General features: G+C 36.8%; 1 protein-coding gene across 1 annotated transcript in view; it reads left to right on the top strand.

Moving 5' to 3' along the window:
- Positions 1-836: 836 nt before the first annotated feature.
- Positions 837-12349, top strand: part of LOC149532301 (plastidal glycolate/glycerate translocator 1, chloroplastic) — a 44437-nt gene continuing 32924 nt past the window's right edge. Inside the window, exons 1-4 of the mRNA XM_089807255.1 lie at positions 837-1208; positions 1310-1625; positions 6561-6822; positions 7007-7122. Coding sequence (XP_089663381.1) covers positions 924-1208; positions 1310-1625; positions 6561-6822; positions 7007-7122 — 979 coding nt within the window. The 5' untranslated portion in view covers positions 837-923. The remainder of the gene's footprint in view (positions 1209-1309; positions 1626-6560; positions 6823-7006; positions 7123-12349) is intronic.

Below are 12349 nucleotides of genomic sequence, written 5' to 3'. Positions count from 1 at the left end.
ATTAAATAAAGAACATCATGCCCTCAATAAACTCACAAATCCTCTCAGTTCGTAGTTCATGTAAGTTGGAACATATTCCCATGCTGATTGATGAACCTCCCAAATATACATTTAAAATGGATTGTGAAAATTTGATAATGTTAAACTTCCTTTCCTTTGAAAAACAATCTCATTTAGATTTACAACAATCATGCCAAAGAAATCTACAATACACCCATAGGCTAAACAAATGTCCAACTCATTGACCTCCTAAGTAAAAACTCAATCACAAAATTCTAACATATTGTATATAAATTTTAATTATAATATCATAGACAATTACATTTTTCACCATATTTGATTCTCATTTTTTTCTTTAAAATTAAATATTTAATTATTTTTGAAAAAGTTTTACTTAATATTGTGACTTTTTTTGATAGGTAATGGGTGGAAACCTAGACTATTTATTATTATTTATTAATATTAATTATTATTATGTATTAAAGTTGAAATAAATTCGAACCTTAGACCTCCCACATGAAAGAATTATTCTATTATACCTTTAATCTATATTCAACTTTAAAGTTTCATCAATTTTTATTATAAATAAATTGCGTTTACTTACAATAAATATATTTTCATGATGACGTCTAAATATAGACACAATATAACCATACAAATCCAATGTGATCCACTCATTATATGGATGGGCTTCTTGCCGCATGTTTCAGATAAAAAGAGAAACCTTTCCATTAGATATTCCGAATGTCCACGTAAACATTCTGAAACTGAAAAACTGCTGACCTGGCAGTTTCTCATTAGCGTAGAATACTGACATATTGGTGGAAGAATAATTTAGGAGCGGATGATGAGGAAACAGAGGAAGTAATAACCTGCATCGAATAAATGGCCTGCGTTAATTAAAATCTCATAAATTTGTTTTAATGGCCGCGGCAGCACCATCTCAGATCTCATGGCTGCTCGCCTGGAAGTCTCCCGCAAATCGATTAATCGTGCACAATTATTCTTACCTATCTTCTTCAATTCGATTTATTCAACATGACAAGAAATCAAAGCGGGCCACAGTTAATTACCAAAATAATTATTCTGGTCTTGTAACGCAGAGAAGAATTAATTCTGGTGTTGTAAAGCAGAGAAGAATTCATGTGAACAGAATTAAAGCTTCGGGCGAGTCGGGCTTCACGGGCGCCAACTCCCTCTCGCAGAATGTAGTTTGATTGAATGCATCAATTTCACGTGATAAATGTTTTTCACATTTTGATTGATCCCGTGAGCTCACGATTTCATGGCATTTTTTCGTCATTTTCAGGTCGGTCGAGCAATGCATTTGGGCGTGTCGTTGGGGTCAATGTTGGCGATGGACAAGTTGTTAAAGAAGGGCTTTGAAGCTGCGGCAATTAAGTTTCCGAGTGCCCTGTTTGGAATGTTTTGCATATTTTCCGTCTTGACTGTGGTGGATTTGGTGAGACCTGCAGCGGCGATGGCTTTGGTGGATTTTTTTGAGCCCGCTACCACATTTATACAGAGATGGCTGCCGCTCTTCTACGTGCCTTCTCTCGTCGTTTTGCCGCTCGCTGCAAAGGGCATTCCCGCTGCTTCCGCCGTTAAAATTGGCGCTATCATCGGTACTTTCAATTCATTCTTACCTTTATTCTGAACATAACCTCAGTCCTATGAATTTTGAAATATATATTATTGTCTGTTGACAATCGTAACGGATTAATGGAACTGAAAGAGAAAAAGGAGTGCATTACATAAAAATATATATAAAAATTGTAAGCGAAGATTTTATGCTGATCGCGAGATTTTGCACGTCACAGGGCTTCTCTGAAATCGAGCTTAACAAAAAGAATTGAAAAGTAAAGGCCGAGATAAACAAGTGTCCTAACGATTCTTAAGAAGATTTAAGCTCAACTCAGGACACAAATTTGATTGCAACTGCAGATTATTTGAGCAGTAATTCCTTCCTAGATTTAGTTATGCAAGATTTCAGTTGAACTTTTTTTAATGGCATCCTCTGAAATGATCTGGTTTGAAAAACAACAAAGCTTCTGGAGAAATTTATGGTAATTTAGAAAATCAACTTCTTGAATCTCACTTTGTGGTCCATCCTCAGGTTCAGCGATCTTATTTACTTGCAGTAGAACACACATTTCTGCTATGACCAATTTGTGAGCGTTGCTAGGATTGAAAATAGATGCAGTAGGGCAATTCACTTCTCAAAGATCAAGGGTGGCTATTTTGCCGTTTTTATTCTCGCGAGAAATTTCCCCGCTACTTCTGTTCTCTTCTTTGCAAAGAGCGCTAACCTAGAGTCAACTCGCAAGTTGTCAGCGTGTGTGGCACGAATAACAAAATAAGTTGAGCATTACACGACGAGACGCCTTGATGCTTTAACTTACAGAATGTTGAAATCCATCGTGTGATTTTCTAGATGCTAGAAGGCTAAAGATCGTAGGAGAGAGCATTGTTGTCTATCTGAATTGGGGATTGTTTACTTACTCTCTGATTCCAGGTTTTGGAATATTACTATAGAAGAAATAAATAGGTGCACTTAGCTACTGATCTCAGATTTTGGAGTACAACTACAGAAGAAGTACATAACAAATTTCACGAAAATTAAGAAATCTCAACGGATCATTTGTAAATATGGACCTTAGTCAATTACAAAGTTGACTAACATATACGGAAATCAGTAACCAATTTTAAGTGGGCATGGAATTCTACCCTGATTTTGGAGAGTTGCAACTCCACAACTTTCTACCAAACTATTCATCAATCCTTAACTCTTTCAGGGCTCCAAGTATCCTTATTAGACCATATCTGGTAATTCAGATGTGCAATTACTGGGAAACATGATGAGTTGCATTAGGATGACTCTACTTTTGTCTTTCCCCACTACACTCGCACTCATTTTCCCAAATGGCGGTTGACAGTCCATAAATTTGGGGCAGCTATGCTACACCCTGGTCCATCACTTACATATTCTAAAACGAGATTCTCTATGACTATCTTTCCATGTCTCAAACCACCCTTAATGGCTAACTATAGTGTACACACTAAGGCAATTTAAAATTAGATATGTCCCTCAATTCAGAAAACAAACCTGTGTTGCACAAACAACAATATTCAAAACCAGATTACTCTTGAGAAACTCTGAAGTGGGCAGAAAACTCTAGGATTAGTGAGCTAAGCTTCTCATGCCACTAATCCTCAGCCATAAATGTATATAATTCTCCTCATCGGCTTTACAGAAGCTCTACATTTCATATTGAGATCTATCACATCCACAGACTGACCTGAAGATGATCACAACCTACAGCTGCATTCACATTCATGGAGAGTGGAAGACAATACATCCTTACACAAGTTCTGTTGTCCACTTGTAGCAGTACAGAATTTTGATGCCGTAGTCCCAAATGACTCCAGATGCAACATCTGCTGAATGGATTACGGAAAGGTGTTGGTCTCCTACATTTGCAGAAACATTTGTTTCCTATCTTAGTCATGTGCCTTCAACACGTTTTGAACAAATGTAAATGGTTTTGGCACTCTTGCGAGTTGCAATGTCGCTACCATCATACTCTTGGCCTCCACATCAATAAGGCTCCAAACTTTGTGCAGGCTGTCCCATGGCCTTAACAATCTGTTAAATAAGTGGAGCAAAGCTCAGCCCTGGATGCTTTCTTCTTTTCCAGCTGGTAGCATAACTTTGTCAACCTACCAACCTCTTGCACTTATCGTTTCCCATGCCATTAACAAAGGTTAATCTTTATTTCCCATTCTTCAATCCATTACCTTGTCCCTTCACTTTCTGGCTCTACATCTTTTGCCCTTTCAATTTCATTATCAACAATGTAACAATAGCTGCCTAGTTGTTGCTGCCAACAAAGCAATTGTGGCTAGTGGTTGGGCAAGTTAGGGTATTGGCCAATAAAGAATAATGTTCGCCTAGACAAAATGAATTGCTTGCAAATTAGGCAACTAGCTAGGTGAATCATGCCTGCAAATAGATGCTTGGTAATGGCAAGTGTCATTTTTGACTAAGGAGAGTGGATGCTTGCCAATGAAGGAAAGCAGTCGTTGCAGGGGACATTAATTAGACTTATGGAATGACCTTTCTTTAATCATTGCCACCAAACAAGAAGTCCCTTTGTCTCCTCTTTTTTTGTCTCCAAAATAGCTACTGCCCACCTTATATTCTATGTGACTTTCTGTCCCCACAGGACAGTACCAACTCTGTTCAAGCAATACTATAGCATTGCTGTAAGTGATCATATAGTCTTCACCTACTTGAACATTGCTGCAAGTAATGCTGGTGAGCTGCCACTTGTCGATGTTGGATTTCAGAAGCAAAGATGGATTTGGAGTGATACCAATTACTCTCCATGCTATTCTGGTTGACTTGGCAACTATATAATTGCCCATGACATTTGTTGCATGTGAATTGCAGTTCCACAAAGCCTTTCTATGGTTGTCATTTCAGCTGCTGCAGGCGAATTTGCAATCTTGACCTCATTGTCCACTTTAACCGATTCAGTTATGAATCAACCCTCCCAAATCAGGGAGCTTTTGATCCCCAAAAGCTTTAAAGGAAAAAGTGAAATTATGAACTCTCATGTCTCTCCAATTTGAGTTATAGCAACTTTCTCAAGAGCTGATTACTGATTTATTCTCCCTGATTACTTGCAATGACCCTTTGATGGATTAAAACCACCATGGAGATGAGATACCCTTACAGTTGATCCTTCTCTTGATCAACTGAAACCACTGTAAGAAGAGCTTATTTAAATGACAGAACAATGCTCAAATTAGCTGATGAATCTCCAATCCTTTGGAAATGAAGTACAAAAGGGGTTCGGTTGAATTCGTCCTGTTGACTTGATATACTACTGTCTGAATTTGAGTTCCGTCCTCCTGCATTGACAACTAAGTCTCCAGGCCCAACAAATTCCTATGGCTGTTACACCTGTTTGTGGGTCCGATTTGGCACTAGCTTTGGCCCTTGCTCAATTGGCAGTTGCTCAGGTTCTTGACAGTGGCTTTGGCACTGACTCAAATCACACAGGCTTTGCCTCTTGGTCTCGCACTCACTCTTGGATTTGGCAATTAAAACCTCAATATGCTTTTCTTGTTACCTATCTTGCACCTTGTAGCTAATTAGACAACCTTTGCACACCATTGGATCTGAGGAAAACTTAGGTACAACAGAAAGACCTGCTTGCTACCACTTTCCTCCAGTACTCAAAAAGGAATGGTTATGATACCACTTCCTCAATAGGAATGGGAGACTTGTATGCTACTTGATCCAGAAACCTGGAGCAGACATGTTGTACTTTATTATATCATTTACAAATTCTAAAATGAGATGCTTCTGCAACTACCTTTCCATGCATTTAATTGTCTCTACTGACTGCCTATATCATGTACACTAAAGGAATTCCAAAATAAAAATGTCTTAGTGGAAAAACAAATTTGCATCACACACACAATATTATGCAACATAATGTTACATTAGAGATGCCCTTAAAAGGGAAAATACTCCAAGAACAGTGAGCTAAGCTCCCCATGTTACTGATTTTCCATCATACATCTGTATAGATCCCTTCAAGGGCTTTACAAAAGCTCCATGTTTTACACCGAGTTCCATTATAGCTTTGTATTGATCTGAAGATGATCATGGCCTGCAACCCTACTCATGTGTATGGAGAATGAAGGACAATACCTCCATGCATAGGTTTTACTGCCCACTTGTAGCAGTCTAGAATTTAGTTACAGTAGTCCCAAGTGACTCCACATGCAACTTCTGCAGATTGGGATGATGAAAAGATGCTATTTCACCCACAGTTGAAAAACTTGGACTTGACAATTACTTGATTGACTCAATTTAATAAATCTTGGGAATTGACAAACACTTGACATTAATTCAGCAATTTTTTTGAACGTTAAAAATATGTAGATTTTTAAAATATTCTTCAAAACATGCATATTACTTGATTTATGGAACACATTATTGATGCCCTTTATAGAGAGGTCAAAATTAGAGTTAAATACACATCATAAAAGCAATTTCAAAATTTCAATACGTATGAACTTTGAGCTTCACTATCAATAAAATTATAATTGATAAACTTCTTCTATGACTGCACCTTAGACTAGAAAGACAAAAATGTTAACTTCCAGTTGCAAGTTTTTGTAAAAGTTAGAAGTTTATCGATGGATTTTTTAATAATCAAATAGATTGATCATCATCAAAATACTAAAAAGGAAAAAACTATTAATCAATACAGTGCCAGTCTTGATCAAGTGTTTCCTAAAAGTGATGGCCTCCGTTATCCTAGGGTATTGTTAGTTGAAAGTGTACCATTTTTCTGCCTATCACTTGTCCAAATGCAGACAAAGCTACGAGGACTGCTAAAACTAAGAGCATATGTTAAAAATGAAACGCTTTTGTAATTATAAAGGAAATGAATAGGCTTTGAAGGTTGTTCTTAAGCTTTAAATTAGTTGCACGCATATATTCATGTTAAATATTGACACGCTTTGTTTTATTTATGCAGTTGGTGGCTGGGTAGCATCCCTCTGTGTTGCTGGTTATACAGCCATTACAGTGAGAAGGATGGTGAAAACAAAGATGATTCCTGCAGAACCAATGCCAAAGCCTTCCCCATTTTCAAAGAATGAGATATGGTTTTGGACTAGTATTTTCATACTCTCTTTCACTTTGGCTGTCCTTTCACCATTGGCTTTTGGAACATATGCAAGCACATGTCTTCCATTCCTCCTAGCAGCAACCGTATTAGGATATATTGTTGGTTCTGGGTAAGTATTATTTTTTCGTTGTAAGAAAATTTTAACATCTATGTTGAACAGCTTATATTTTTAGGAAAACATTATTACCCATGCATGCACTAACTGTTCTATTTGGGGTACATATTTGTATTTTTAATATGTTGAAAAAGAGAATTATCTCCGTGCAAGTGCTTATGTTAATGTGTGCATGCAGATTTCCATCAAGTGCCAAGAAACTATTGCATCCAATTATTACTTGTGCCCTGTCTGCAGATTTGGCAGTGTTTGCTTTTGGAGCTATTACTGGTTCAGGCTTTGAATCCACATTAGGTATGTGGTTGAACTTACAAATTTCAATGAGTTTTTCTCAAAAAACTACACAGTTGAATCCTGATAGCAATATCACAAATTGGCTGGCTTTGGAAATTATCTCCTACTTATCATGTTATCAAAGTTCCTGTTTATTACTTGATTATGTTAGCATTGCATCAAATCCATGTTGTGAACCCAACTGAACACAGTGTTTCCTTTGCAAATATGATTTAACTGGATATAGTACTGCATTGTGTATTCATTCAAGGTCTTGAAATAAATTTTTTCTGTAGGAATAGAAGACAGGTGTACATACTTTCATGCTGTAACTACTTTCTAACAATCTCAATTGCCTTACTTTATGGAATCCTTTTCAGGCCTCGTTTAGCATTTTTTTTTCATATGACAATTTCAGCTTCCTTGTTGTTGACCTGGCTTGGATAAAAATGAACATATTGAGTTCAAATTTTTGATATTTGAGCTGATCAACAAAGGTTGTCTATAAAAAGTTAATAGCCACGAGTTAGCTCATTCTGGACTCAGTCAAATGAGAGATAAATTTAGGTAGAATTTTATTCTATCCCTGGTTGCAATTTCATGTTTGCACCTTTTCTTTTTGCTTCCTGTTTCCTTTACACTTCTGAAATAATACTGTTGATGCTTTGTTATTTTATAATGATCTACAAGATCTAGTTGTTTGATAATGCAATTGTACAGTTATATATTCCTCACCAATCCTTATGAGAATGCATCAGATATATCACGCAAGTATTATATTTCCAAGAAAGAATTATACTTTTTGTGTTTAACCCAAAAACAATGGCTTATTCCAAAACAGTACAGTGGTCTCGTTGTACCTCAGCTTGACAGTTTAGAACCAAGCTTTGAAAGAAAATCTTTTTCATCCTGCAATGCTATGAGGTCAGTTGTGATTGTCATTTGAGATAGCTTAGTTTTGCAACTCTGAATGCTGTTGGAATATTGCCAAAATTCCTCTAGGATATAGTTGAGGTGAAGATTTATGTAAAATCTTGCATTACATGTGTGCCGTAATCTGTTTCAGTAGTTGATAATATATTGTGTAGATTTCGGACTTTGAGGTTTTTCTTCTGAAAAGGTTTTCCCCACATAAATCATTGTTTTATGTTTTTTTGTTGTTTCAAACATAATTAAAAAAAATAGTACCACCTTGGCTAAGGTTTTAAATATGCAATTACTGCACTTCATGCTGTTATTGTCACCAACAAACTCGTAGAAGAGTCCTTTGACTTCTTTAATTGGGTCTCCATGACCTTAAGGACTCACCATCCTGAATTTCAAATATATTGCATTGCAGTCCAAGGCCATGTGACCACATACCTAAATCTCTAGGTTGATCATGTTTTACCCTGATTTTTAGTTTAGTTGTGATTTGGACTACATAGCATCCTAAACCTAGCTGCAGGGCAGCATTCCCTTAACAAACAATCCAACCCCACCATAATCTCAGTGCCTTGTCTACCAAGACCTAAGGATAGTTTATAGTTGCAGTGTAAAAGGGTTCTCTATATAGCCCAGTCTCAGAAGTTGATTTCAGTTTAAACAATGACTCAGTTTCAAATTGATACTTGACTGTCAATAAACAGTGAAATGCAAAGATAAACTGCCACGGAAATTTCTCTCTTCTCATGGTTATGAGGATTCTTTCTCTTACGGAAATAGTGATACTTTTGTACTTCAAACAGGGAATGAATTCCTTGGTTTTATTGTTTGAAAGAAATATGAAGATTCAGTTAGAGATGAATGCAGGCCAATGCATTTCTCGAAGACAGAGTGCAATTTCCCTTTCAAAGGATATGAATCATTGAAACAATTCTTCTACCTATATGCAGATGCACAGCAGTTTGATTTGTCAAAGAATAACATTCAAGAGTATGATCTAGATGCATTGATTATTATCATGAATCAGACAGGCATATTTAAATATGCTTCAAATCTGTTAAGGATATTACTAGTTTACTATTATAGGCAGCCATCCATATGTCAATGATTGCACAGCTGGCAGTCACGCAACAATGATGCAATGGAAATACTATTATGTCTAACTCCATATGCACTGTACTAAATTTATTAATCATTCCCATGATCAACTGAATCGATTAGCAAGCAATATGCAACAATGATGCAGTGCTATATATAATTTACTGATGAATTCTCTAAATCGATGGCACCATTAAGATTAGAGATCATTTCTATGATGACTGATCAGCATGTAAGTAGAAATACATAAGACGGCATAACATCATGAATGAGAGCACACCTGATAAATCTAGAAGGCGGATACTACGTCCTAGACTCTTGTGTGCTTTTACTGCAGGTGTGATTAGTCTAGCTGAGAACTATATGCTAGCACTATGATGATTCTCTGATTTTGGTAATAGTTTCTAATTACATGAAGAAATGCTGAATGCTGATTATATGTTGCAAGAATCAATAATGATAACTGTTGTTGGCATAAAATGTGTACTTAAATTCGTAAATGTATTGATTGTCTGTAGTAAGTTTTTAATCATTCACAGGTAGTTGTGTTGGTTGACAATTGTGTCTCTCTTGGCAACTGTAGGGTCCTTTAAATATGTTGTGTACTACCAAGGAAGGGGAATGGTATCATTGGGTAAATTGTAATCCTTGGTGGACCATCTCTAGTCTTTTTCCCTATATTGTATTTAAGAGCTAATAAAGATATATTTAACTTGTATATGTGGCAGGCATTGCGATCTGTATTATTATTTTATGTTTGTAAATTATCCAATACAATAGTAAACATTTAGCGTCATTGCCTTAAAAGAAATTGGGTCAGCATTGTGTGATTCACTCCCTTGGATCCTAATAAAAGGGAGGAGAGGTCACTAGGTGGTCAAAACCAAGTGATTAGGCAATCTCTAATAATTCTAGAACAAAGAGAACAGAGAAGATTACAAGAGAATGTTGACGAAATTTGCCAACCAAGCAAGATAGTCATTTGTATATACATCGTCAGATGAAGAGTACGAAGCAAATCATGAACTGACTAACATAGTGCACAACATCGAGAACCCATCCATCTTAGGAGAACCCATCACTAGATGATTTGAAGCAAAGGCCCTTGGATGGAGGGAATACAAGTATGAGTCAAGGCCTAGAAGTACTTGAGGTGTTGGGGATGCAAGAGGTGGATGTATGGAGGATGTACATAGCAGAGAGTGGAGGGAAAGAATTGGAACATAGAGGTCAGAACCGTCCACTCAAGTATGATGCACCATGGGGCGATCGAGTGAGAAATATGGTGACTCCTCTGGACAGGTTTGATTGTGGATCAACAAAAACTGCCAAAGTTCACAAGAATGAGTTAGAAGACCCCTACAAGGCACTGGAAGACTTGTGAGATTATCTGGGTAGAAAATGGTTAGGATGACAAAGACTATCAGCTAAGAGCGTTTCCAAAAATGCTACAAATTACAACCATCAAGCGACTCTCAAAACTGATGCTTCATCCATAGATTCTTTGGGCATGCTTGGGAGGGCATTCGAAGTCGAGTTTAAATTGCTACAACACGACAATGAGATTGTTTCTGAAATTCATAATACCAAACAAGGGAAGAATGAGAGTGTATAGGCTTATTATCGTAGACTCAAGGAATTTATAGGCAAGTTGGAGAATCAACTAGCCGATGGGTTGAAGAAGAGGTTGTTCATCAAGGGGTCGATTCCCTCCTTGTATAAGTGTGACATGCTAAAATTTCATACTAATTAAATAACTTGGAATGATCTAAAAATAACATTCTTTCCAATGTAACATGAAAGACAGTTATAACTACATATGCATTTATATCATTTTCCTATCATTAATATAAACAAGAAAACTATTAACTGAACTAATTGCTTTAATCCAAGTAAAGAGAAGCTAACCATATCATCTAACTATAATAGTTAACTAGAACTGCAGAACATAAATATAAAGCAAAGTACTTGACTTTCAGATGATTGCATAGAGACTTTGACTTGAGTTGTACAAGCCTTGATTACCACAGGAAATGAGAAGCATTGTCATTGGGCTTAACCTCCCAACCACAGACCTCTAAGTACCCGCACACAATCTCTACCAAGAAAGGCCTTCTCTACCTTGGGAATCAGGCCTGGGGCACCAATGCCCAACCATTGAGCATCTTGGTCTTAGAGCATCAGGTATATAACCAACTAGGCTTAGGATACCTTCTTTTTACTTTTCTGGTAACTATTAGCACCCCGACATCTAGTGATCACACGACAAGCATGCCACTAACCTACCTTGGCCAAGGATATGTGAGGGCACTGTGTACCCGATCACCCACCGCTCGCTTGACAACAAGACTACATTAAGGACTATCATGAGCTAACATAGTTTCTTTTTAACAACATGCTTTCTTGTTTGAGTTACTGATGATTCCTTTCTTTATTATGCAAGGATAAACCGATATTCATTGATTACCATTCACGCCCTTCATCTCGACCATGTTGGTCTTCCTGGATGAACCACTTGGTGATTGTGTAGGCATTTTAAATACAACCAATGTATATGCCGATCTGGCTTTGGCATTATAAGATATTCTAAATGTATAAGCATTTTTATATTTATTGCCAATGAAATTGCAAATACACATGCAAAAATTAAATATCCGCCTTATGGTGTTGGCGTAAAAGTCACTCAAATGCTAAAGTAATTAATTCTTAGGCATCATGTTTGCCTTAATGGAATTGGCATGGTAAAATAAACACGCACAGATCCCTGTATAAGTTATGATTCAGCTTTTAAGTTCTTTCTAGGTTGAATGCCATGCTTCTAAATCATTCATCCCAAGTATGCAAAAGAAAGAACTACTGTTCTTAACATGATCTATTCTAGTTTATGATTTCATGACCGACTACAATCATGCTTCGATGCAATATGAAATTGAATAAAGTTTAATAATAATAATGTTTTCATGACCTGAATTAATGGTCAGCACTTGCACGGCTTGAGAAGTGATGGCAATTCGGTTGATCAACTCTGGTTGCTAAGAACAAGAAGCATGACCGACTACTACCGCTTGCACCAGTGCTCTGCAATATTCAAATTTGAACTGACTTTTTCCATGTGAAATAATAAGGCGACTATTTGTAGGTAGAGATTGCTTAGGCAAGATCTAAAAGATGGAAGAGATTATGTGAGTTGCGATTTTTGCCGGAGGCAAGAATTGTTATATTAGAA

Source organism: Cupressus sempervirens, chromosome 10, assembly GCF_028749045.1.
Source record: "Cupressus sempervirens isolate cs-2001-9-10 chromosome 10, ASM2874904v1, whole genome shotgun sequence".
Lineage (NCBI taxonomy): Eukaryota > Viridiplantae > Streptophyta > Pinopsida > Cupressales > Cupressaceae > Cupressus > Cupressus sempervirens.
The sequence above is the reverse complement of the archived record's forward strand: the minus strand, read 5'-3'. Positions and strand labels throughout refer to the sequence as shown.